At 38.9% G+C, this 27111-nt stretch overlaps 1 protein-coding gene across 4 annotated transcripts in view; it reads right to left on the bottom strand.

Annotated features, from left to right (window-relative positions):
* The window catches only part of SLC9A9 (solute carrier family 9 member A9), a 550759-nt gene that overhangs the window by 282026 nt on the left and 241622 nt on the right, over positions 1-27111 (bottom strand). For all 4 annotated transcript variants that reach the window (XR_572657.2, XM_008707677.2, XM_008707671.2 and 1 more), the window contains exons 7-8: positions 17542-17680; positions 13013-13118 (exon numbers count right to left, since the gene is read on the bottom strand). Coding sequence is in view for 3 of the 4 variants with exons in the window: in XM_008707677.2 (XP_008705899.2) it covers positions 13013-13118; positions 17542-17680 (245 nt within the window). In the remaining variant the exon portion in view is untranslated. The remainder of the gene's footprint in view (positions 1-13012; positions 13119-17541; positions 17681-27111) is intronic.

Genomic DNA, 27111 nt, shown 5'->3' with positions numbered 1-27111 from the left:
GGCAAGAGAGATTTCAAAACTCAACCTAATGCCTCTGGAATGTTAATGTACATTGGAATCACCTGAAAATCTTGTTAAAATGCCGATTCTGCTTCAGTAGTTTTGGAGTGGAGCCCATGATTCTGCATTTTATACTACCAGGGATGTCCATGCTGCTGGTCCTAGCATCACACTTTGAGAAGCAAATCTCTGACCAACACTTTGGTATTAAGTATCAATTTACCTTAGCTATGGCTTGGCTTTGACCTCGTATGGTTCAAAATATCTTTTGCTAACTATAAAAAAAAGTTCTAAAATTTTATTTCTGTGTTTTAGTCTCTATTTTTCTTTCTGTAACTTTCCAGAATTGTCATGATTCCATGAAGTAATTTCAGTTTCATGGAAGAATTATCTATCAAGGGCATTTGAGGAATTTAAATTTTTTCTTTAAATTAGAATTATTTATTTTTAATCCCAGCAATATTAGAATGTGAAAGAAATTATTTGCATGGAATAAAATTCATAATATATTTTGCTATCAAACAGTTCAATAATTTTCCCCCTCAAAAAAAGCAAATAAATCACATTCTTCAATCAAAATGTTATAAAATTGGAAAGTAACAAAAAAAGTATATCTACAAAAATGTATCCACTAGGGATTTCTAACTATTCTTCTAGATGAAATTGGAGTTGAAGATGAAATCAAATTTGAAATTTTAGCTTATGTAGAAGTAAATAACAGTAAGTGTAGAGTACATTTCTTACCAAAACCAATGAGATAAAACCAGATTATTCAGAGGGAAGTCTTGCATGCATTCCATTAGAAAAAAAAATAAAAGAATTGGACTATTTACCTCAAGAAGCTAGACAAGAGACATAACAATGGACCCAAAGAAAGTAGAATTAAAAACCTAATAAAAGAAAAATGAAAACAAAATAGTCAAAGAGAACATTTAAAAACTAGATTTGGTCAGTAAAATTAAGAGTTGTAAAGTAACAGTGTGGTTTGTGCCTCTCAGGGCCTGAGGTCTGTCAGGTCTACACCCTTTCCAGGCTCCCATTCTCTGGTCATGGCTGCAAGTAGAAAAGGGGTGACATTGGCCAATGGCTTCACCCATCTAAGAGTCAATTTTCTCATTTGGATAGCACCCAATCTGTCTTACAAGTCTGTTCTGAGTATAAAGCAATATCATGGATACTAACATGCTTCATAAACTGAACATTAATAGGTACATACGAGGTTTTACTATAATTACTAGAAGTAGATGAAAGGAAGAAGACATGAAAAGAAGGAATAACTTAGAGAAACTCATACCATGGATAGACACAATACTTTCTGTTTAATACGTTGCTGGGGGAAGAAGTACAAATCATCTAGTACATGTCTTGTGTATTCTATACTCTTAATCATTATTTTTTGCCATTTCTTCCATAGTAACTCCTGTGTCAAGGAAAGAACAAATCCTTACTCTTAGTAATCCAAACTTAGACAATTCTCAGTAATACTACAGTTAAGGTACTAGATTTTTGCAAGTTACCTTGGATATCTGCTATCATTTACTCATATTCTATTTATTTATGGAGGTCATTCAGTGAGCAGGTTATGGCTACTGGGGACACAAGGATGAATAAACCTGGTCTTAGACCTCAAGCAGCTTTATATTTCCTCACAGAGACAACATGACACACAAAGACATCTAATAGCAGGTATAACGTAGTAGGTGACAAGAAAACAGAAATCCTGAGAGATTGTGATTTCTTCTGGGCTGGGGAAGGTGCAAGAGAAATGGGGGAAATTTTTCCTAAAAGATGCAGAGGTATTTGGGCCTTGAAAGATGAGAAGAGTTTGAGGATGCAGGGTCAGGAGTAGGGGATTCAATATGAGTGAAGGAAACATGCAGTTTACCTGCATGTTTTGGATTTTAATCAATTATAGGTTAGGACATAAATACAAATCAAATTAATTCATTAATTGAATTTTTCTAAATAAAAACCTTAATAAAAGAAACAATTATTATGCTGTATTAATTATCAAACTAATTAATATAAGCACAAAAGCATTTATCTTGCATGTTTTATTAGTCCTCTTATAAAAATTAGAAATATGAAACATCCAGTATGTCTGTCCTATTCAGGCAAACATTATTACATTTTCCTTCCCAACAAAAGTAAAAATTGATCATTCCGTTTCCATCTCTGCTGCAAAAACAAGCAATCACTAAATGCAACTGCTACATTGCATGTCTAAGATCTTGGATTCAAGTTCTATTTATGGGGTCCTGTGGCAATGATGGATGTAATCAAGTACATACATCTGAGTCCACAAAGAGCGGAACATGCTCACAAATATCCGAGATCTGAAATAAAATAGAGTTCTGAAAGAAATCAAGAAGTGGCCTAGAAAAAAATAATAATAATGCTTTCTGACTCCTGTGTATACACAAGATTGCCTTTCACTGTTTGCACAGTGAGACTTCAGTGGTATTCAAGATCCTGGAAGTGTTGGCTGCACGGATTCATTTATGAAATTTTAAACAAGAACTAGAACCAATACTTTACGACACTAGCTAAAAGAGCTGTTTGAGAAACCACAAAGAGGAACAGTTAAATTCAAAGTAATTGGCAAGCAAAGAAATTTAGGAAACAGCATGAGGAGGTCCATAATTCTTTGGGAAAAATAATGATTCTGCTGGCAAGTACATTCTTTCCACAGAGATCAATTTTCACAGGACAATTAACACCTTATGGTTAACAGAGTGCCATGCACACTGTTCTTGATTCCCATTTCTGGACCCTTTCAGAGAGCATGAGTACTACTAAATATTGTATATGTGTGTATATACTCATACATATAAACATAAGCTTACATGATCAAGGTTCAGTGTGTGGCTGTAAATTATACAAGGAAAAATGTACTACATTGGACATCAAGAGGCCTGGGATCTATCTGGTCACAGTTCATTCACTTGGATGACTTGTGCAATTTAAATTCATCACCTGGTCCATCGTTTTCTTCTCAATGAATTAAAGAAATGGTCTGCATTAGTATTCATCAAGTTGGAGTATACAAGAAAACCCACTGAAAGATGGAAGATAATATAAAAACAACAGTTTTTAATTAGAATTTTTGTGTATTTTCAAGTATGTAAGCACCTTTGTGGGCAAAAAATTACACTTGTGTGCATATAGGTGCATGGTAAAGCTATTTGATTTTATTTTTTTGTCAATGAGGGTCAAGAAACTCTGGCAAACACTACTCTAGATGATCTCTAAACACTTTTCAATCTTAAATGTCTGTGATCTGGGTGGCTCAGTTTTTACATTTGCTTCAACGTTTGCATATATGGAATTAAACAATTACATGGGGCCCTTCAGCTTCACATTGACCACCTCTCAGCCAGATTACCAGGAGTCTCCCTCTTGACCTAGATCTCCTCAAGCACTGGTTCTATGCCCTCCCTCTTTGTATTGCTGCCAACTCCCATAAAATGCCCACAGCCATCAGGCATGGAAATGCAGGTTGGTCAAAAGAATGAATCTCTATTTCAAAAAATATTCATCTGCCTTGAAAAGAGAATGCAAGAGAAATTAGTTTTTGATCCTCACATACAAATAGATGTTTATCTGGATTTATTAGTGGCAGCGTCTATTTTCTTCTAATATTTAAATTTTCTTTTTCAAGAGTATTGCCACCTACACCTATTGTCTCTGTTACTGATAACATTATTCAGTAGTTCTTTTTTCATTAAAAGTTGATGAAGCCTTCAGATACAGAAGCTGAAAAATAAATGTCTGTCACAAGGAGCATGATTTTCTTTGACATTAAATGCAGACTTGAGGGGTTTCTAAGACTGAAGAATATTGCAATTTTGGACAGGATATATTGATTATATTATCAGGACACAGAAAGAGAGTGAGAGAGAGAGAAAAAATGTGTCTTGCTTGCAGATGGTACTTTGTGGGGTTTTAAAGTTGATGGGTTATTTTTCCATGCCACTTTTTTTTATTTGTTTTTGATCTAGTAAAAAGAGACATTTCTGACAGGTTTCCTACCACCACTGCTGAACATGAACCTGAAACTGAGAAGTCAAAGATTTAAAGAAATGGAAAACTCCTTCAGGGAATATGAAAGATTCCAAGTTTCCAAAGAGTACAATTACTGTCTAGTTCACCATATTTGGCAACACCAGAGTTGGCAGATTAATCATGAGTCTGTGGAATATAAGAACATCAACATAGAAAACAACACAAATCTATGTTCTTGTTTCTGGTTTCTCCAAAGCAGTGTAGGCATGCATTTAAGAGTTACTTCTTGTCTATGTTGCAAGGTTTATAAATTTCCATTTAAAACAAAAATCTCGTTCAAAACATAGCAGTGGGTACTTATGCATATTAAATTGGGGTCTGGAGAAGAAGAAAAAACACTTTTTCTTTATATCCATGGTATTTCATTTCAAGCCTTGGTGTTCATCAAGCTTACCCTTCTTTTCAGTTTTCATTTCCTTGGAGTCAGCTAACACATTTACACCAAAGTCAACTAAATGTCTAACGAACAACCTCACCCAAGACGTCCACATCCAATTGCCCATCATACCCGTCCATGTAGTTTCCACATTTGCATAGAATCCAGAAGACTTTCTAATGAAATAATTTTTGTGTCTTCCTTTCTATTGCATTTATTCACTCATGTATATTCCCCATTTTGGTGGAATGAACCATTGATCAAGCTGATATAGGGACCTGGGAATTATCTTTGACTGTACTTTCTCCTTAACCTATATGTTATGTATTTGTACTGTCTAGCTTCTGACAATTTTCTACATGCCTATGAATAAAATGGGTTTTTGAGAAAGAAAGAACTTTCTTTTTTTCCTCCTATGCCTCTTGGCACCATGAGGAGACATTAAACAATGACTGAAAACATTTACAGTAAAAAAAGTGGGGGTAAATTTGTCCACTACTCAAATTACATGTGCAAGGTGGTTTGAATATTGAAATGATGAGCTATTCAGTTCAAGAAAGTGCAGGTGTGAGTTAATGAGTTATTATGCGAGGAGATGTACTTTACACCTGTGTTTATTGAGATGGCAACGTTGCATGTTTGCCCTTGGTTCAGTGTGTTGGTTAACTAATCCCCTTGAGAGTTTTGGATGCCTATTACTACAGTTTGAATGTCTAATATTCTGAGCCTCCAGGTTTTATTTTTGGCTTGGAAACCACTCAATGCACCTCATTTGTTGGTGAATTTTTGGCTAATTAAGTTGGATTCACATGGTTCTAACAATATGAAAGCATGAGCAGTTTTAAGCAAAGAGATACCACCTAATGACATGTCCTTCGAATCTGAAACTAGCCAGACTTGTTTTAAGAAGCAATTGAAACCAAGTCCCCTCCCAGTGATTTGTTTTATTTATTGAAATCTAGAAATATATTTTTCACCAAGTCATGCAATGCATCACTGGCAAGCCAAATGGAACACGTTGCAGCTCTAAGCTAAAGCCTTCTTAAGAGTTTCAGACAATTTTTTTTCCAAGCTGAGAGATGATGGAGATAAAAAGTAATGAGCCAACTTATTCAGATCAAGCAAAGTCTCAACATGTCCAGTAATAGTAATTTCATTTGGAGATCTTTCTTCTTTGTCTATTGTAAATAAGAAAGACTTTCCCAAGTTCTCCTTTTCCTGACTACTTACTCTACAGAAGCCTTTCAAAAACTGACCTGACAGATAAGCAGAAACTGAGCTTCCAAGTGTCAACTTTTGCTTATCATGACAATATAATTAGGCCCTTGTCATTTGAGAGCAACAGGAGAACATGCCTGGGTGATGGGATTGAGATGAATTAACTGTTTATGGTGTGCCTGATGTCTATGTGTGCTGAGTGCCTCTTTCAGATATCTTGGTCAATTCCCTAGGAAATGGGCCAGAACATCATACGTTTTCATCCTACTACATTTAATAAATTTTTCGGAGTTTCTTACTGTCTAGAATCAGACCAGAAAGCCCAATAGCATTACTTAGCAATCAGGACTTTTTTCTCTTTCAGGTTTTTATATGTTTATTTTCTTAGGTGGAGCTCATTCTAAGGTGAGTTAATAGTGAGCTATACTATTTAACTTCTTGTATTAGAAAATGAGGTATGCCAGTAGCCTCCCTCTCCCTCCTTTGCCTTCAGTGGATGCAAAATATGCCCCAAGAATCTAAGAATGGAAGCTGCCTTTATTACAGCAGCACCTGGAAGCAGAGAAATCATTACACACGGTGTCAATGTTGCCATTAGAAATCTTACTCTTCGGGTGTTTAATGACAGTCCCTGAAAGTTTGCTTCTGGCAAAAACCTGACCCCCAAAGTCTTCAGCTGGGAAACAGATTATAAAAACGAATTTTCAAACAACCTGTCCAGCTGTGCTTTTTGGTTATCTTTATAAACTGAAAAGCAGCTTCTATGACAGGATTCAATTCCATTAGAGATTATGCTATAAATAATACTGCTGAATTATTTTCAATATTCAATTTAAAATAATGGCTCAGTAACCCAGTGACTTTTAGAAAATAGAACTCTGCACAAGAAAAATTCTACCTGATCAGAAATTAGGTATGCATGTGTACCAGGTATCTCACAGAGAGAATACCTTGGGGTCATGTATTTACTCAAAAGCCACATTTTGTACATGTACCATGTCCTTCCCTTACAAAATAATAAAATCCTTTTACCTTAGCAGTAAAGAAAATTGAGATACCAATTGATAGGATGACTTATTTCAATCCCTCAGCCAGTGAGCCAAAGAACCAGAAACCAGAGACATACCCCTAAAGTGGCTGATTTTGTAAGTAGGGCAGATATATCCATATACATTCTCTTTCTATGCTCTCCTGGCTTGTAAGAACTCCCTGAAGTCCATTTCTATCTATAAACTCTCATCCTCTAGAAAGACTTCTCACTTGCATTTGACATTCTGCACAGTCTTCCCAAATAAAAGTTTTCTCAAACTGCACTTGTATATTTCCAACAGCAGAGAATCAAACTTCTGGGTAATAGAAATGCCAACCTTCATTTACATGTCTAAAAGCCACTTGTTTCCATAAAACTAAGTTCTTCTATGTGACTATTGAACATTCGCAGGTGCAATTTCCAAGTGACTGAGATGAGGCGGCTGCAAATGTGGCCCTTGAAGTAAAAGATAATCAAAATAAATCAAATGATCATCATCAAATTAGTAGAACTGAACGTGAAAGCAGAAGATGTGGTAATGAGCAAGCCCCCCTCAAACTGAAGTGTTCATAATGAATCTTATAGGAAGCTGAATCGAAAATGATAATGAACACGGTACAAACTGTCTTTAAAAGCTTGATCCTTTTTGTTTGCCTATCACTGTGCATCTGGCATAAGAGGGTCCCAAGTGTCCTAGCCTAGAGGCTGCACTGTCTTTGAGCCTCTTTCCCTTCTGATCTGTCACCAAGTTAAGCAGTTTCCTTTGTGGAAATCCAGCATAGATTATTCCTTCCCTTGTACCATTTAGGCTTCTTTGTTTGCAAGCAATAAACACTGATTTGGGCTACTGTAATCAGAAAAGAATTTACTGGAGGGAAAGCATGCACAAAGGCAGCCCCAGGAATCAGTGTCAGGAATAAATAGGGGTTTTCAACAGGGCTTTACTGTTGGAAAGAACAGGTGCGAACGGTCATACATCCTTCTATGTCCCTCCTAAAGGATCACATCCTACGGAAAGAGTGTCTGATTGACCTCCCTTCCAATGTCCCTATTTTCTTTGGCAGGGGAAGAGGAGACACCTTGATCAACAAGACGGTACCTGATGGAGGAGGTGCAGTTCCCTGAGCAACATCAGGATGTTATTACAAGTGAATATGAGAATGGGTGCTGGGCAGCCCATATGTCTACCATATTCCTCTCAGCTAGGCTCTTGTTCCTCAGGTCTACATGTTTCTATTTTAACTTAATAATTAAGGAAATGAAATTGCATATTGATGTAATTTATGGTATGTTCTTTTGTTAATGTATGAATCTGCCCTGGAATATCCTGACCAATGGACATATGCAATCTTTCAGTATCTTTGCAGTCACAGGGCACTCATTATCTTATAAAGCAGTCTGTTATTCAGATTTTGGAATTTTTTTCCTCTTGTTGAGCTAAAATCATTCATTCCATTGCTCAAAAGATAGCGAGTGCCCAGAATGCTTCAGCCATACTTCTGGTGCTGATATAGCCCTGGCAGACCTGATAATCTGATGCAACTTTGACCAATCAATTCTAATTCTACACATCAGTTTTATTTCTAGATTTCAGAAGTACAGTGAGTAAATCCGATAGCCCAGTGAAGTCTGGGTGCACATAAACAAACAGTAGCCAGTTGGAACCTTAATGGAAGAAGTTTTGATTCATCATAATACCCTCAAATATAAAGTAGTTTAAAAAGTACTTAACATGAAATTTGTAGGTTGAATATGAAGACAACTATAAAAATTTACTGAGGGCCATAAAAAATAACTTGAATAAATGGAGAGACATAACATATTCCTGGGTGGGAAGACTCAACACTGTAAAAATACCACTTCTCAAATTAATCTAAAAATTTAATGCAACTGCAATCATAATCTCAGTTATTTTCTGCTTGAAACCTAACAGTTATTTTCAAGTCAATCTGGAATAATAAATATGTGAGTACAGCAAGGAAGCTCTTGAAAATGGGGAAGAGAGGGTGAGGGATTGATCTAGATATTAAAATGAACAATGAAGTTGAAATGATAAAAACAGTGAAGACCAAAATTTCATTGGTACAATAGAAAACCCAGAACATACATACACATATATGTACCTATAGACATGGACATTAGAAACACATAGGTTATGGTTGAAGGGTGTTAGTACATATGGAAGGTATCTTCCAGGAAGATAATCAAATGCTTGCTATATCCTGTACTACATATCAAAACAAATTCCAGTTGGATTCCAATATAAGAACAAAACTATTAAAAGCATGCATTATCATTGATAAACACTTAGGCTTTCTATGCAAAAATTAATAAAATCTTGGGCTTTCTAAGGAGGAGATAAAATTAACCACATAAAGTTGAAAATGTCCATACTATCCTTTTCCCTTACTAAGCCAACAAAATATAACATATTTAAGAGATAAAACCACAAATTGGAGAATATTCATAGCTTACATGACAGTCAAAAGGTTAATATTTTGAATAAATAAAAAGTTCCAAAAATTCAAAGTGACAAACATAAGCATCTCAGTAGGAAAAAGGACTAAGGGCAGAAACAGGTAGTTCACCAAAGGAGAGATATAAATTGCCAATGACATGGGACTAAAATACTTCCCTCAGTACAAATATAATAAATGTAAATCACAATGAAATGGAAATTGATTATCATATTAGCAGGGATGAGTAAAATTTAGGGTGGTAAAGATGTGAGTAAATGAGCTCTCTTTCACTGTTTATGGAAGTATAAAGGGTTACAAATTTTCTGAGGGATAATTTGGGTGAATTTTCCAAGACATTGAAATGTTAGCTTTCTTATTAACCCAGCAATAGAAAGGCATACATCAATCTATAAGGATTACCATTGTAATCATATTAATAATATTGAAAACTATAAACAATTAGAGGGAGGGTAGAATAAATTAAGGCAAGTTGATATGATATCATATTAGGCAGCCATTAAATAATACAGAAGAATAATGTCATGAAAAACAGTTACTATAAATTCTTGAGTGAAAAAAGTAAGTTACTTCAAATTTAAAAAGTATAATTACATTCATGTGTGCATGTTTATATTTAATTAAGTGTATGTATATACATATAATCAGATGTACTCAGACAAATATTAACAATAGTTATTAATAGGTAGTAAGAAAACAGGTAATTCTAATTTTATTTCCTTCTGTGAATTTACACTTCCTAAATTTTCTATAATGGTTATATGTTACTTTGGTTGTAAGAAAAAATAAAAAATATGTTTCTAAAAACAGATGTACTTTGTCTAAAGCAACAGAAATCCCTTTTTCAAATGAAATCTTATGTGAAAACCCAATTCATGGCACCAATAAAAGGGATAGTATAGGGGTGGGAAGCCTAGAGCCCTGCTCACTTGGTGGGCATCCTTGAGCACAACTTTGAAATGTCAGGGCTGGGGGAATTTGTTCATGAAATTGTTCATGAAACCCTGACAGGCTCCATGGTTGCTGGTTACCTCCATAGTTACTCATAAGCTGCTTAATAGCTTAGTCCACTTAGTTCTTTATATTCATTGCCATACATTCATTTGTTAAGCACTTTTTAAAAAGTTTTATAGATTTTAGCTTTGCACTATCTAGTTTAGCTGTGGATTAGAACTAAAAGGATTTTATCATTATCAGAGATGCCCACAGATAATTTTGATTTGGTGCTACTCCCTCAGATTTCTTTGAAGGTTAATATGAGAGATGACTTCATGAAGAGTGTATCTCCATCTTCCCTAAAACTATTATTAAATATATTGCCCATTACAGTGTTCAAAGGTCCCTTATACAAGGATACATGTGATAAATTCCCCTAAAATTTTAGTACCAAAAAAGAAGTTTGCCCATTTTTATAAATAAGTATGATTTCCTTTTATAATACTGTATTATTCCTATATAACTCATCATGTTTCCCTTTTGACTTTGGCTGCCAGAAAGCTCAGAGCTATATTTATTGCCAAACCACAGCAATGAACAGCTGTCTAATTTTGCAGAAAAACTATCCCAAAGCACTTGAGTATTTACTCAACTAAATGGTCCCATGATATGTATGGCTCATGTTATGAGTTGTCTCACATCCAATTTGGAAATAGGCAAGGATTAAATAATAAACAAACAAACACAAGTAATTTAGACAAAGCAGGCTTGGTATTTGGCAGTAGAATAGGCTTACACCTAGAGTTTGGTTTGTATCAAATGCCTAAAGGGCACATTGCTTAATCTGAAGTACTGCTCTGGAGTGAGTGTGCCCTTGGGTGCAGCCATGGACTTTTGGTCTTTCTGCTACTGAGGCCCACACCTATATTCACCCATCCCATGAAGCTTACTCCCTAGAGGAGGTCTGCATGGCATCCAATAAGGATATCAGGTTGAAAAGCGTGGCAAAAGAGCAAGGTACAGATAAACTAGCAATTTACACATGGACTGTAATCTTTAAATAGTTAATAAAACAAGATCTTGCTGAAATGGACCAGGAAATAGAAAGAATTTTAACACATAAAAATAAACAATTTTTAGGTATTGGTGTGTGTGTGTGTGTGTGTGTGTGTGTGTGTGTGTGTTTATTATAATGTTCAAAGATAGACTAAAAAATATCAGGTGAGTTAAGATACTTCTTTACCTTTCTAGAAGGTCAAATATGTATTCTTATTGTTAACATTACCTACATTATTTTACAAATGTTGAGTGCTGAAAAGGCATAGAATCTGGAGGAAAGGGAACCAAAATTATTTTGAATGGCTGATACAATTTTTTTTACCTTCATTATTTCATTTAAGGGACAGTTCTTTTTCTCTGGAATGATTAAGCTCTTCAGCAACCTCCCTAATAACAAGGGAAGGAACTAACATTAACAGACATTGTATTGCAATGATTTGGATACAAGTTCCCCTTAGGGTGCACTCTGGTAATGTAGCCTTAATATAGTATCCTAAGAACTGGCAGGAAGCTTTCCGCATCAGCAACAGATGCCTTCAAGGCCTGTGGGAATAGCTTGATCCCTGTGACTCTGCAGTAGGACAGGTTATCATTACAAGAAATATTTGCCATGGTTTTCACAGGAGGGCCAAAACCAGTCTATGAGCAAGTGGACCAGGCAGGCTCCTGAGACCCCAAGTATCTTCCTCCTCATGAGGGCTTGCCTGATAGTCCATAGACATAGTTTCATTCAAGACAGCAATGCTTGGCTCTCAACCAGCTCTGGAATCAGATCTCCTAGTTTTAAATCCCAGCTCCACAACTTACTGTTGGCTTAGTGTCCTGGGTGTAGGCCCTAACTTTGAGTCTTTCTGTGAATTAATAAGAACGTCCATGAAATGCGGTTATCTAGCACTTGGCTCATGGTACACCTTCAATATCTGTCAACTTCTATTATTATTATTTAGACTTAAAGGACCACCTAACAAAATGCAAATACCCAGAGAATCATGCCTCATTACCAGTTAATACTTGGGGGACAGGGGAGGTGAGTCTCACACTTGAATGTCAATTAAGATGACAGTAGCCAGCAGCAAGGGATCCAGGATTGAAACCTGGGAGAAGCAGGGAACTAGGCCAAAGGAAAGAAACAGCTTTGACATTTTGCTCAGAGCCACAGTGATTCTTCTACACAGAAAAGCACCCAATCGTTGCAGCTATCCAAGCACAAATCCTCGCTGTTGCAGAAAGGCAATCTAATTGCTGAATCCAGATTACAGGATCCATGGCCCTTGGGACATTAGGGACTGCCCCTTTCTCTATTAACTGCTCCACCTCAGAGATTCTATATATAGACTTTCTATGGGAAGAGATTTTAAACTGTGGCACCGCCACATTAGCTCTTTGTTTTTTGTATGCAAGGATTCTCAACACTGATGTGTATGGAAACGTGCGCACCCCAGAGAGGCTGCTTCCAAGGGTACTTGCCATGAGCAGCCAACGGAAAACCACCACCCTTTTCTGCGAGGCAGCTGTGTGTCCCTTTGCACCCAGAGTAGACTGCCATTTGTAAAGTCATCCATCACCTCTATATATCAGCCATTTGTTGATTTTAACACCCCCTCCTAACCGCAAAGAGAGAAGAGGAAATGTCATTTTGGAGACTTTCCGTTAAGCTGTTGTGTACAAAATGGATAAGTGATTATTTTTTTTCTCCTCAGGGTACCCAGGAAAGGCTGATTCAGACACAGACCCCTATACAAGAGAGTCCATTTCACATCCTGCTGCGTCAGGAAGGGGTCGTTCTGGGAGCACACACACGGCACACACGGCTCACACGTCCACGTGTGCCGCGCCCAGTGAAGCACTGACCTGTCAGGCCGGCAGCCTCTGCAGACAGGAAGGCGCTCCAAGACAGGAGGAAAAACAGGCCGGTTTCCAGCATAGGGAACTCACAGAGTTTGGTAAATTTGGTCAAGTGACAAAGACATGTTAAGGAAAACAACAAATGCTTTTACAGCTAAATCTCCTCCTTGGCTGAGGAAACCTAACCTGGTTGAGACAGTTCTAGAGTAAGAGAACTGATTTCAGACCTGACTGGGAGGCTATACCTTTTGTTGAGATGGCTTTGAAGGCCAGCATGAATTCCATGCTCCGTTGGGAGCTGAACACTCCAGTAAAAATGCAAACCTGTGTTCAGATTTTAAAAAGGTGTCTTAGTAAGAAGATAAAATCAGCTAAGCGTGGGTACAAAACCTCTTGAATTTGGCATTGGCCCTTGGGGCATGCCCCTCAGGGAATGATGGCAGCAGATCAGGGAAAACAAAACCATGGACAGCGAGGCTAGGTGACGTGCTGCAAGTGCGTCAGCATCAAACGAGGCCACTGCTCCCTGGGGAGTGAGAGTCTGTGGACAGATCACCTTGAAATCTCCTCTCTTGGGGATGGAAATAGGATCAGGAGGAACGTTTATGTTCAGTGATAGGGAAACTACCCACGCCATCTTAGTATAAGTAGGATAGAGGAAAAGGTATATTATTTCTAGGTCAGGCAAGCAGCCCTTTGGCAGGCAATGGTTCATTTTGGCTGGGATGACACTTGGTCAATAGCCTATAAACTGCACATAGAGCAAGGGCAGAGTGATCCAAATCATGCAGAGAATGGGTTATGGGAAGATGATTAGGAATATGTAATCGATGGAAAATGGTTACATTGCAACTGTGCCCACAGTTATGCAAAAAAAAAAAAAAGAAAGAAAGAAAGAAAGAAAGAAAGAAAGAAAGAAAGAAAGAAAGAAAATGCCCTGACAAATAAGGAGATGGTATGTTGCATTTTTATGCTTCAGGACAAAAATCTAAAGAGATTCTACATTAAGAAATGTTTAGCAGTAGGGCAGGGAAGCAAAAAGCTGATCCCTGGGGAAGATCCAGGTCTGAGTCTTGGCTCTGCTAGTCACTGGCTGTGTGATTTCTGAGCAGTATATTAACCTCTCTGAGCCTCATTTCTATCCTATGTGAATTGTCAATGAGAAATGAGAATAATACCTACTCACCCAAGTACGGAGAGTAAAATGAGATGAAGTATCTGTAAAATGTTTTGCAAAATTTTAGAAAGCACAAAATGCCAAGAAGCAGAATGACATCAAGGTTGGGAATGTAGCCTCTGGAAGCCAATCCTACTTCTCCGTATCAGCTTCAACGTGTCCCTTGACCAATTCGTGCCTTGGTTTCCCCGTCTGAAAATGGAGGTAATCATGCAACCTACCTCCTAGGTATATGCACCAGTTATTATGTGTTAAGCACTCAAAAGAGTACCAGATATGCAACAAGGAATATGTACACTTTTCTATTAATGTGATTTAAGTTAATTTGTTTTGGAATACATCTTTCTCGGACATTGATTCAGTAAGCATCTGGAAACAATTCTTTATCTGGGAGAAAATATAGGGTGCCCTTTGACCCTTTCAGCATTCCCTTTTATTACTCGGAGGACAGGCTTTGCTTTTAGTGGGGTGTGTTCCTCTGAATTTCCTCTTTTAATTTGTTGTGGAGAAGGCTTAGGCCACTTTGAGTAACAGAATAGCAAGTGGACATAGGACATTCATCTCTTTCAACCTTCTCCAGAAAGTAGTTTAGTTTTGAGTCAAGATCCAAGCTAGCATAGAGCCCAGGGGCTTACACCCTGAGGAGTATCACCTCATTATGGACAAGGTATCAAGGCTCATTATGGTGGAGGGAAAGACTGTGCACCTGTCTCCTTCGCAGCCTGAGTTTGTGAGAGGCAGGTGCAGCGTGACAGATCCTCCCACTGAGACTGAGCCCTTGGCTCTTCTATCTCTCCACCATTTTTTCCAGGTCTGATCCAATCTCATGGCAGACTTCTAATCTCTAGGAGTTTTTCTTGCTTTTCCTACCAACTTGTTTACTTATGTGTCCACACATTCCCTTCACATCAAGCAGAAAAGTGTTCCAATTTCATCTTTTCCACCTAGAGCAGGCTCTGGAGCCAAAAAGTGTGGGTTTAAAATCCCAGCCCTGAAATGTCTCAGCTGTATGGCTTTAGACAAGTTGTTTAACCTTTATGTGTCAGTTTCTTTAGCTGTAAAATTGAGATAATAACAGTATCTTCCTTCCAGTGTTTTTAAAAAAGCTATATGAGAAAATCCATTAGTAAAATGCTAATGACAATGGCTGACAAATGGTAAAGTTCTTAACAAATGTTACACTAATAATAATTGTGTTGGCTATTACTGATATGTTGCCCAGAGTAGCTACTTAACCTTCTTGAGCCTCAGTTTCCTCATGTGTAGAGTGAGGATAATAATAATAGCCTATCTTACAGGGTTGATTCAAATGAGGAGATACACAAAGGCCTTAGCACATGCTAGACATTCATGAAATGTTGCTATCACCATTGCCATTACTTATGTAAAACAACATGTGGCCTCCATCGTAATTCCACTTAATAATCAAGAGGCAATAAAGATCAAAAGTATGGTCTGTCTCTTGGTTTCAAGCTCTGGGTTTGAAGTTTGGCTCTTACACTTACAAGCTGTATGATGCTGGGTAATACCTTACCCTTTCTAAGCTTCAGTATTCAATAAAAATAATATCTGCATGATATGGTCATCGTCAGGGTCAATGAGGTATAGCGTGTAAAACAAATAGTAAAGGCCTTACATATCATGAGTACTGATATTAATCATTAGATTATTAATCATTATTTTTATTAGAGATCAGCCCTGCCTTTTCTGAGTTACTTTATTTCTTTGTCAAAGGAGTTGATGCTCTCTAGGGTTTCCAGGACAAAATTGTGGAGTGGCCTTTGAATCTCTCCTCTTCCAATCATTAAATCCTAGAGATTCTTCTAAACATTATTCTCCTTTATGTTTCTTCCATAGTTCATCATCACAGTTTCTCTTGATTCTAATCCTTTTTTGACTCATCCTATGAACCAGTTCCTCATTTATTGTTTAAAAACAGGACTTTCAGCATGTCACTCTCTTGAGCAGAAACCTTCAGTAGCTAATTGCAGACTACAGACAAAAGCTCAGACTCCTTAGAATAACACTCCAAGAGACACCACAGGGTGAGTCCAATCACTTGTGTCTCCTCATCTTCCACTGCTTACCAGCCTGAGCCCTCTAGTCCTCTCAATCCCATCCCCACATTTTAATGAATGCTGGTTTTCTCCTGAATCACTTATCACATAGCCTTTATCTATATACTATCTATACTTCAGGCCAAGCCTACATCCCTGTCTGCATGTAAATATTGCTTTTCACATTATTTTTTAGAATTATAAGGCTGGTCAAGAGTCTATTGGACTATTTCAGAAACAATGAACTCATCCACATTTGAATTTTTGAGTCCTAATAAGTTGGATAGAACTCTTACTGTAGAACTTGTCTTTCCAAGTTTGTTACTAATTGAAGGCAGAACCCATATTTTATTCATCTTCTGACTCATGTTAGAAAGCCTTAGTAGAAACTAGCTTTTTAGCAGCTGCTCCGTGAATAGAGATTCACTGGGTCAGTCCCCATGAAAAAGTACCCAATGTGTTGCTTTCTTTGCTAGATCCCTGACATATCTTGCACCCTTCTTCTTTCTCTATTCCCCAAGGTCTTTGGTCCTTGATCTTTTGTTCTGCCTCTTTTTATGGCCTCTGTTAAGCCCTCACACTTGACACTGGCTTTCTGGCTTTCTTCCTCAACTCTGACTTACTTTTGCTCCATCCAACTGCTCTGACTGAACAGCTCACTAGACCAGCTTCATTCCCTGGCTCAAATTCTCTAGGAACTCTGCCCATTCTCCCACTGCACTGTTGCAAAAGAGGGAATGAGATGACACAACTGCCCAGATATGGCAAACATGTCATTTCTGCCCTGCTTGCACATCCCTTTCTATAAAATCACTAAGGACATTTGTTTAAACCCACAGTGATCTTTGAGTTGGCCAGTCCTATGAGCTAGTGGTTGAAAGAAGTTTGAAAAGGAAGAAGAGAATACCCAGTTAATCACTCCCAGTCAATCCTGTCTTATTCCTGACCTTGGATCTTCAGTTCTTCCTCTTGATCCTAATATAGGCAATCCTGATGTCCCATGCTCACCTATTTTCCTACATGGCAGTTTTTTAAGACTGTTGCTATCTTGGGGTCAGATAGTATCAATAGTGCTAGAATAGGCCTTGGACAAAAAAAGATCCTGGTCCCCTCTGCCGTTGCTACCAATCTATGCCTCAAGGATGACTCAGAACTAAGATGGCTCCAGTGGCATTGTATCACACTTGAACTAGACTGTCTAGCCACTTCTTTCTTGGCCTGGAGGTTGTGCATCCTCAGATACATTCCACATTGATGCTCTTAACAGTCCCCAGCTTTCCACGCACACATACAAAGGATATCAGTGCGGTGACAACAGCATATGCAGACCCCATTGCAAATGAGCCGGCGAAGATCCCCAGGAAATTCCCCACGGACTGGAAGAATGCTGCAGCATCAAATGCGTTTGGATTCTCCTTGGGGCTGTAAATGGATATAGAACTGGAAAGAAAAGAGGGTGAATGTTAGTAAGTGACTTCTCTCTTATAGCCCAAATACCAGAAGTCAGAAGTTAGCACCCACATTTGAGGAGAGTATCTTCTCCTGTGAGGTTAGGTCCTGGTTGGAAGAGTTTAAGAGAAACAGATGAGGACAGGGAGAGGTAGAGAAAGTAGAGAGATTTTCCTTTCCTTACAGCCCAATCCCATGGTATCCATATATTGCTGCCAGTCAGTAAACATTTTTATATTGGAAGGGTCATAAAGAATATTGTTTCTGGGCAAACTAGGCATTAAAACATGGTAGGTGTATAAGGAATCTGCTGAGGAGATAGATAACTGTGAATTATTTAGTGGCCATATGTCTTCAGTGCTGTTATATATTCACAAATGCTCCTGATAAAAAGTGCACTTTTATGGCCTGTGCACAAATGGGCAATACAAATCACAGCGTGCACAAAGTATTCTGCTGTGATCTTGTCATAAACCACAAAGCATTCCTCCTCTCCAGTGTAACCCTTCAGAAACAGAGCCTAGACGATGCTTAGAACATCACAGTATTAACCCCTGGGGAGAGCCAAACCCTCATTTTCCCACCGAAACAAATGGCAGCAGCTGCCCAAGGTCATGTTTTATACCCCAATTCTGGTGGCTGTCAACAGATTTATTTCCATACAGAAAAATCAATCCACCAATAGGCAGTCTGTTCACTTAAACATTTTTGAGTACACCACATTTGCTTTTTTTTTTTTTTTTTTTTTTTTTAGCCAGGGCCTCAAATCCCAGAGCATTAATATGAAGGACAAGGTACATCCTATTTTAGGAAATATGAACTCCATGTTGTAGCATTAAAATGAACAGATGTGCTAGAACCAGTAGCTGTGGGGAGACAAATGAAGTAACATTTTATTTTTTTTAAATAGTTTTTATTTTAATTATGAGGTCTTTAAGACTAATCAGGAAAATCAAGAGTTTTATAATAGGTTCTGGAAGGGACTTTGTAGCAGTATAGAGAGCAATAAGTATACTAGACACACTGATGAGATTAGATTGGATTTTACAGAAATGTAACTGAATCTTTCATGGTTTGAATGATTAGAGCATGTTAACTATCTGATTTGACTTTCTGTATCTAGAGACTAGTTATGGGGGTTGGGGAGATTCTAGTTATTCTATAGGAAGATGTGTGGCTTAAAAAAGGTAGTTTTCAATGCTCTTAGTTTTTCCCTGGATGTCTTTAAACCCCTAAAGTAGGCCAAACACTTCTACTTTGATCATGTAATTGGATAAGGAAGATGAATGTGGATCTCAAATGGAGCCCTTGAAATGTATGTGAGAAAAGGATTGCCTTTGAAGTGTTTTCTTTTTGTAAAGTATTGTGTTTTGCAGAAAAAAATGAAAAAGCAAACCCATACTTAGGTCCTTTGTATCTGACAGTCCTGAGAATGGGTGTATAACCCCATGGCCATTATGAAAGTTGGTGCCCAACTCTGCAAAGCTTGATGTGTGAGTTGACATTCACCAGCATATTTCTTCATTCCAAAGAAGGAATGTCATGATAAGAAAACATTCTATTTGCATTCTGCTTTTCAAAAAAAGAGTTTTGCATAGTAACACAGCTCTGTGAATAATTCTGTTAATTCCTGAGGCTACCAATAGATCTGATCCATAGAACTGGTACCTCTTCATCCCTATTTCTACCTCCACCCTCCAGAAAGTATTTTCTCTGTCCTTACACTTCTTGACCTTGGAGTGCCATTATCACATCATTTGGCCATATCATTATGTAATGTTACTTCCATTATTAATGTAATGTTTTTCTTTAAATCAACTCATTTTTATTCAAACACAAGAGCTTTTATTAAAGAATGTTTTCGAAGTCAGCTTGGATGTGCTAATTTTCTTTCTTCTTAATACCTATGAGATTATGTAACTATTACATTTGATGAAAAGTTCACCTGTGTGTCACCTACAATCATCTGGGTAGCCCCCCTAGTTCTCAGTCTGCATTCTGGGAGACATTCTCTTCCTGGGCTCTGATCCCCACCCAGGAGGGTATAGGCAAACTTCATATATTTCTTCTCTGATGTTTAATTTAACTTAAGGGAAAAGCTTAACTTCCCTTGACTTATGAAGACTTGTCTGTTGAATATACTGCCCCTAAAGCTCTGCAGGATGTAAGCACTGGGAACCCACTAAGGACCTGGTGGTGCATTAGCTGTAGGGTGTCGGGGGCAGGCAGGAAAGGGCATAGAGAAGAGAAGCAGAATTTGAGTCAACAAACATTTGGTTGAACATATACAAGACGAATCTAGGCACAGGATGTAGATGATAACTAGCTCTAGTCATGGCATTGTATGATTTTTTGAGAGATATGTAACATTTAATGGTGCAAATGAGGCAAGAGTCATTATTTTAGATGAGAGGAGATGGCATTTGAGGAAGGAAGCAAATCAACAGTGATGGGAAGAGGGTACTTCAGGCAGTAGAAAGAGATGAGTTGAGGACACTTCAAAGCAGAACTACATAGTTATGGCTGGAACACAGGGACCATGTATGTGGGCACCTATGGAGGTAGAGATAGGTAGATGGTGTCACTTAGCTTTAAATTTCACGTTAAACATATGCAAAAGTCCTCACATTTACATAACATTTTGTTCCCTTTAGGCCTGCATTAAACTTCATCTGATCCTATAACATTTTTTTCCAGGTAAACAGGGCAGGTATTTTTATCCCTCTTTATCTATCTTTTCTTTTTTTATAAAACAAAGAAACTAAGAGTCAGAGAACTTAAGATCATAGAGCTATGGAGTTCAAAATGCAGATTTTTTGTTTCTTCCTTCAGAAAGTGATCTTGTTGGGAGGAGAACAGGAAAAACAGGAACCCAAATCAGGCTGACTGAGTAAGTGCTGTGCCAATTGTAAATGGAGAAGTCCAGGTACTGGAACCTTTAATTTCATCCCTGGATGGAACATGGGCAGCACCTTCCTGTGTGCAAGGATAGAGCAGATTGGACTGTATGGGGTGACAGCACCCTCTTCCTCATCTCATTAGGTGGCAAGACTTGGGGCTTCTCATGGGAATCTGCTTTCAGGCCTGGCTCCTTGACTTGAGCTTTGCTGGGCCTGGTCTGGGTCTTGGTCCTCTTTGTATGCCTAGGACACAGACTGGTACCTGGCACGTGGCAGGCCAAATAAAGGTGAATGAAATAAAGGCAGGATGACTGGAAAGTAGAAAGGAAAGAAGGAGGTCTGCAAAAGCTAGTCTGGAAATGAATTATCATCTACAAGATTTCCTTTATTAAGCAATGACTATATATTTACACTGTGGGGGCTTTTAAGTTCATCAACCCAAACTGAAGGTGATACTTGAAACTCTTGAGCTTTGGAGATCTGACCCTTATTGGCTCCATGGCCTTGGGCAAGTTATTTCATCATGCTCAGCCTCAGTTTCAAAGTCTGTAAAATGGAAATATTAATAGTACTTATCTCCCAGAAATGCATGAGGATATGAGGTACATTTAAAACCTGTATATTTATCTTGTGGACTGTAGGGCCATTCATTGAGTGCTGATTATGTGCATGAAAAATAAATACTCACTGAATGCTGACGATCATCACCACCATCATCACCATTCTGCTAAGAACTTCCACAAACCTCACAATGACAGAACAGAGTGCAGTGGCTGAGCCAGGCCCCAGCTCCAAATACACAGAAATTGGGTGTGGCTCCCCTTCTGGCACACCAGACTTCCCGGTCACTGCAAGGAACTAGTCACTTTTGCATGGGAACAGAAGGATCTCAGGGAGGACATGGCCATTGAAGTGAGGCTAAACAACTGTTCTGTTCATTGCAGAGCTCTTCACTCCATGGATCCACAAAGAAAGGGACATCCTCGGCAGTCTGGGTAGGGATCTGTCTCAGGACAAGAACAGGTGAGGAGCCTGAGCTTAAGTTGCATCAGCCCTAGTTAAGTGGCACCCCTACTGGATGTTCTGTAGGCAAAGCCCCCTGGCTTCTGGTGAGGGGTGTGGTAAAGAGAGCAGGTAAGAAAAGTAGGGGAGGTTGCATCTCTCCTGATTGCCAGGATTTTAGGAAGTTCTTCCTCTGGGCTCTAAATCCTGGTGAGGGAGGCATCTCTTTGGGCTCTGGTTTTCAGCTACAACACTAAGCCTATGGATTGTAGGGCAGAAGCTGCAGAAGGTGCTTTCTGGAAACAAACAAGGGTTTGAGTAGCATATGTAGACCTTTCCAACTTCAACCCAAGAGAGGAAGCAATAGCATGTTCCAGCAGTTTCAGCCCTTTGGACTTAAAAAGAAAACATTTCCTCCCCTGCACTGAGGGACATGCTTGGACCATTTGTAGATGCAAACATTGGAAAGGAGAGAGGAGAAGAAGAAGAATTAGACTTCTGCTAACCTGTGTGGTGTTTGTTCTCTGGGGCACTACTCTGAAGAGGCACTGTTTATAACACAAGCTGGTAAAGATGGATCTACGATCCCCATATTTCTGAATTTTTTTTTTCAAAAGATTTTATTTATTTATTTGACAGAGATAGAGACAGCCAGCGAGAGAGGAAACACAAGCAGGGGGAGTGGGAGAGGAAGAAGCAGGCTCACAGCAGAGGAGCCTGATGTGGGGCTCGATCCCACAACGGCGGGATCACGCCCTGAGCCAAAGGCAGACGCTTAACTGCTGTGCCACCCAGGCGCCCCAACGATCCCCATATTTCTGGAAAGAATATTTGAGTTAGATGAAACCAATATCCTTGAAAATGATATGAGCAGAAATACATAGTGGTGTTTAAATATTCATCTCATAAGTTGGAAATAAGTCCAGGTTATTGATTCATTCTATTCAGGAATAGATTATTCAGCAAAAACGAGTTTGATGATAGTATATTGTATCCTTTCTCAGAAATAAGTGTGTGCAGCATCTTTTATTCAAAAATTTTGAAATGGATGAAATATCCTAAATTCCTTTGATGAAAGCAACATGAATAAGGATCATGTTGCTCACTGTACCATTTAAGATTCACAGACAGGATTGCAAATCTGGTGTCTCTCAACAACCCATTATTTAATCTTTATGATGTTCCTTCAGGGAACTCACCTGGCAGCTTAGGTAGTATTAAGAGCATAGAATCTGAATCTGGGATCTGGGTTCAAAATCTCAGTTCTGCCACTTACTGCCTGTGTGACCTTGAACACGTTACTTAATTTATATGCACCTCAGTTTCCTATAAAATGAGGATGATAACAATAATAACTATCAAATAAGTTGCTACAAGAATTTGATGAAATAATGTTTATAAAGCACTTGAAATGGCACATGTAATGTTGTAAGAAGTAGATAAGCATTTCTTAAGTAAATCATCCTTCTTCAAATAACCCATTCTTCCTCCTGCTCCTCCCCCTTCCTTTCTGTCTCTTTTTCTCTCTTTTGAACTGAGAGTTTGGTTTACTTCTAAAACGAGTATCTCAAACTAGCTGTCCAATCAGCACGTCAACTGAAACAGAACTGAGATGTCATCACCTGTCTCTCTTGCACCTTGACTGGACTGGTCAATGGTCTAGGATCACAGAGTGTAAGGGACCGTTTGATCTTACAGATTGTTTTTTGTGGAATGGTGTATGACACCATTAGCTCAATAAATGCTAGGGATGAAGAACAAGAAGGAGAGAGCAAGAAGAAGAAAAGGAGGATGAAGAGAAGGTATTGCAATTATGCTGGAAGTGAAAATGATATAATTCAGGGAAAGTGTTCTATAAATGGTACTACCATTACTGCCACCAATGCCATCCCCTCCAGGACTCATGACTCTGGCTTCCTTCCCATTTTTGGATCCTACCCAGTCTTCTCTGTCCTGGTTCTTACAATCTTTCTCAAGATCACCTGATTTCTAACACCATCCACTTTGTTATTTTTCACTGCTACTGCTAAAATATTTTGCCTCACACTTATTCACTTAAAATACCCAACAACGGAGCTATTCTTCCATTGGTCCTCCCAGCTCCCAGTCTATTCTCCATCCTGGGTGCCTGACTGGGACAACCTGCTTCTCCTAGCCCCCAGTATAGTCTCAATTCTTTTGTTAACAAGAAATTAATGTCACTCAAAAACTTTCACAAGGAAAATATTAAACAAACACATTGTATCCCTTTCATAATATTTATTAATGTAATCATTAAAGAAAAAAATGAGAAAATGACTACTATAGCCAATGATGTACCAAAGGACCTACCATTTTCTCTGCCAAATCTTTAATCCCTAACAAAAAATTTCTAACTGCTGACACCAGTTAATTATAGAATTCCTGATTAGTTGGGATATATATATGAAGTAGTTTATTTTTTTCCAATTACTGCTTCCAGCTGTACTACATCAAATCCTTTGTGTGGGTATGTAGTTCCATTAATGATGTCTTAGCCAAATTCCATTATTCAATTCTTTTCAGTTATTAAGACTTGGTACAGTCTCGCTTAAAAACTAAATCTTCAAAGCAGGATTCTTCTTCCCCCTGCAGATTATAGGGCAGCAGGCAGGATGACTTGGAAGGGAGGAGAGGTAGAAGAGGTGTTCCTCCAACTCTCTTCTGGGCACCAGTGTCCCCTGGTGTTGGAGGCATAGAGGAGGGATGGGGGACCAAGCTTTTTGTTCAATCCCTCTTTTAGAGACCTCTGCTGACATGGTAGCACATCTATTTTGCTGAGAATCCCCTCACAGGGACCAATTTTCCCTCTACCCTGCCAGCTATGTACCATCCCAGCCCTTTTCTGTGGCTTGGATCTAAGGCCATTTGGGCAGCATCATGGCTCTCATCCTTCTTTTGACCTCCAATCCCCTTAATTGGGCCATGGGCCACTGTGCCAGGTGTGTTCACCTTGGCCACTTCCTAAACACACCAAACCAGGGAGCCATCAGGTCCTGATGACACAGACCATTACAGCTGATTCCTTTTAGAGATCTCTAGGCCAGGCCCCATGTTCTTGTGTACTCCCACTCCTAGAACCACATCCAAGAACTTCCTTCCTTTACTCTGTTTTGGGAGGGCCTTTGCCCCTCTGTAGTTTTCTCCACTGGGAAATGAGCTGACAAGGCCTCTTCTTGCAGGTAGCCTCAGCCTTTGGATGATTCCTTCCTGCGGAGTCCCTTCCACTTGACTTAGGATAGAGGAAGCACCCCGATGAGCAGAGGGAACAGCCTCACACCTCAAACACTGTAGTCTCTCCAAGAACAACCCCATCCTTCCCCACTCCTTTTATATACCAATATGAGGTGAAAGAGATTGTGGGGAGGTTGAAGGAAATAAGGCTAATTCTGTTGCCAATTAAGCTAGTTAAGTGGCCTTAACTGCTGGGAAAAGCCGCTGCTCTTTTTAGTATGGAGCCATTTATCAGCTTTTGTTTTCAGCTTTGCTCCCTAAACCCAACTTGGCAAACAGGAAAAGGCCCACAGGATGACACAGCTTGTGACCTTTATATCAGGGTGCTTCTAAATTTTTTCTCCCTATCTAGAGTTGCTTTGTCATTCTGCTCTTAAAGATACATTTTTAAGGAGAAATACAACATAGAGGGGCAATGAAAATTTGTAAAAGCTCCTCTGTTTAGTTGGCCCTGAGTGTCACAGGTAAGAAACAAAGTAGAGGAAAACTAATTACAATGCTATTTTGTGTTTAAAATTTTTTGGTCCTTAAAAAACCACAAGTGGATCCTTATCTATTATTTATCTTTTAATAACCGTACCAACCTGCCCTTTCTCAAGAAGTTGCTTAATTATGAATAAGAAATTGATTTTTATGGGGCCAAGAATTGTGTGTACACATTGGAATTCATTCTGGCATCTGCCCACCCATTATTCTGGCTTATGTTCTGCCAAAGGCCAATGAAGCTCTGTCAAGAGGACCTGCTGTAAAACATAATGACTTCAGGAATTGGGGGCATTCCAGGCACCCTAGGAGGTTAGAAGAGCTGCCTCTTAATAATAAGAGGTTCTGGCCAGAGGTTCACTGAACCTGAGTTAAAACCATCAGGTTTCACCTTCCCAAGGGCCAACAACCCCGCAGGGTAGAGAGTCGTGTTTGCAGAGGGCACATTAATAACTCTTTCAGCTTCTGGAGGACCATTTAGTTAATGACTTTGCTCCCTGAGGATCTAAATTCATACGAAGGTGTGATTTTCCAAATCCTTGACAAATATCATTTTGCCATTTTGACATCTGGTACAAAAGAAAAAGACAAGGGGAATTCTGTGGGAAGTATGAGTTGGTCTGTCATAGCTGCCCCCAGAATAATACAGTCTCATGCTTAATTTACTGATTTTCTCCATCATCAAATACTTCTTAATCACTTACAATGTGCAGGTATTGTTCTAGGCACTAAAGATCTAGAAGGGAACACTACAAAGCTTCTAACCTCATGTTTCTTACATTCCAGTGGAGAAAAAAAACCACGAAGAATAGCTAAGCAGATAAATAAATGATTTAATGACAGAGGTTGAAAAGAAACATAAAGCATCATGAGGGGATGGGATAGAGAGTGATAGGGAAACTGCTTTAGTTGGGGTAGTCAGAAAAGGCTTTTCTGAGAAAGATTATTAAGTGGAGTCCTGAATCAAAAGAACTGGAGAGAGTTTTCTAGACCCGGAAGCAGAGCTTGCTCAGTGGATCTGAGTTGCTGCAAGGAGGCAACGTGGCTGGAGGGAAATGAGCAAGGGGAGAATGGTGGGAGACAGGGCTGGAGGTAGGATTGGGGACAGGTCTTATGGAAGCTTCCAGGCCATTTTGAGGTCTTAGGATAGTCTTCTAGGGGTGAAAGGGCAGCCATTGGAGGCCTTGGGGTCGGGGAGAGCTGTAGTATGGAATATTTCCTATGAAGTCTATGTCAATAACAGCAGAAGAAGTTGGATAGGAGATAGCATGGTCCCACTGTATGTATTCCTCAATGGCTGGGGCAGACCAGGCCTCTCTTCATCAATCTAGATGCCATCATTTGAATGAGACCTGACAAACCACAGCAGACCACAGGAGAAGGAGTAGGGTGATAAAGAGGAAAATGGAAGGAAGGAGGAGAATTTAAAGGATAGATGAATTTAGTAGAAATAGCTTCAGTGAGCATTTGCAATGTAGTCATGCAGAGGAAGGACTGGCCTCGTTTTGGGGGTTTCCAGAGGCAAGATAAAGTCCAAAAGTAAAAACATCATAGGGAGAAAGATTTCAGATTTATTTTTGATTTCAAAATTTCTGAAATTTTAGATCTGACACAAAAGGAAATGGGCTCTAGGAAAGGGTAGTGAGGAAATACTTAAGAATAGAATGAAAGAGTTACTTTTCAGGGTGCTATAGAGAAAATCCAAGCACTGCATGTTGGATAAGGTGGCCTCTAGGGACCTCTCACTCCAAGAGTTATTGATTCACTACCTATTTTCCAACTTCC

This window comes from Ursus maritimus, unplaced genomic scaffold, assembly GCF_017311325.1.
Source record: "Ursus maritimus isolate PB19 unplaced genomic scaffold, ASM1731132v1 scaffold_20, whole genome shotgun sequence".
In the NCBI taxonomy this organism is placed as follows: Eukaryota; Metazoa; Chordata; class Mammalia; order Carnivora; family Ursidae; genus Ursus; species Ursus maritimus.
The sequence above is the reverse complement of the archived record's forward strand: the minus strand, read 5'-3'. Positions and strand labels throughout refer to the sequence as shown.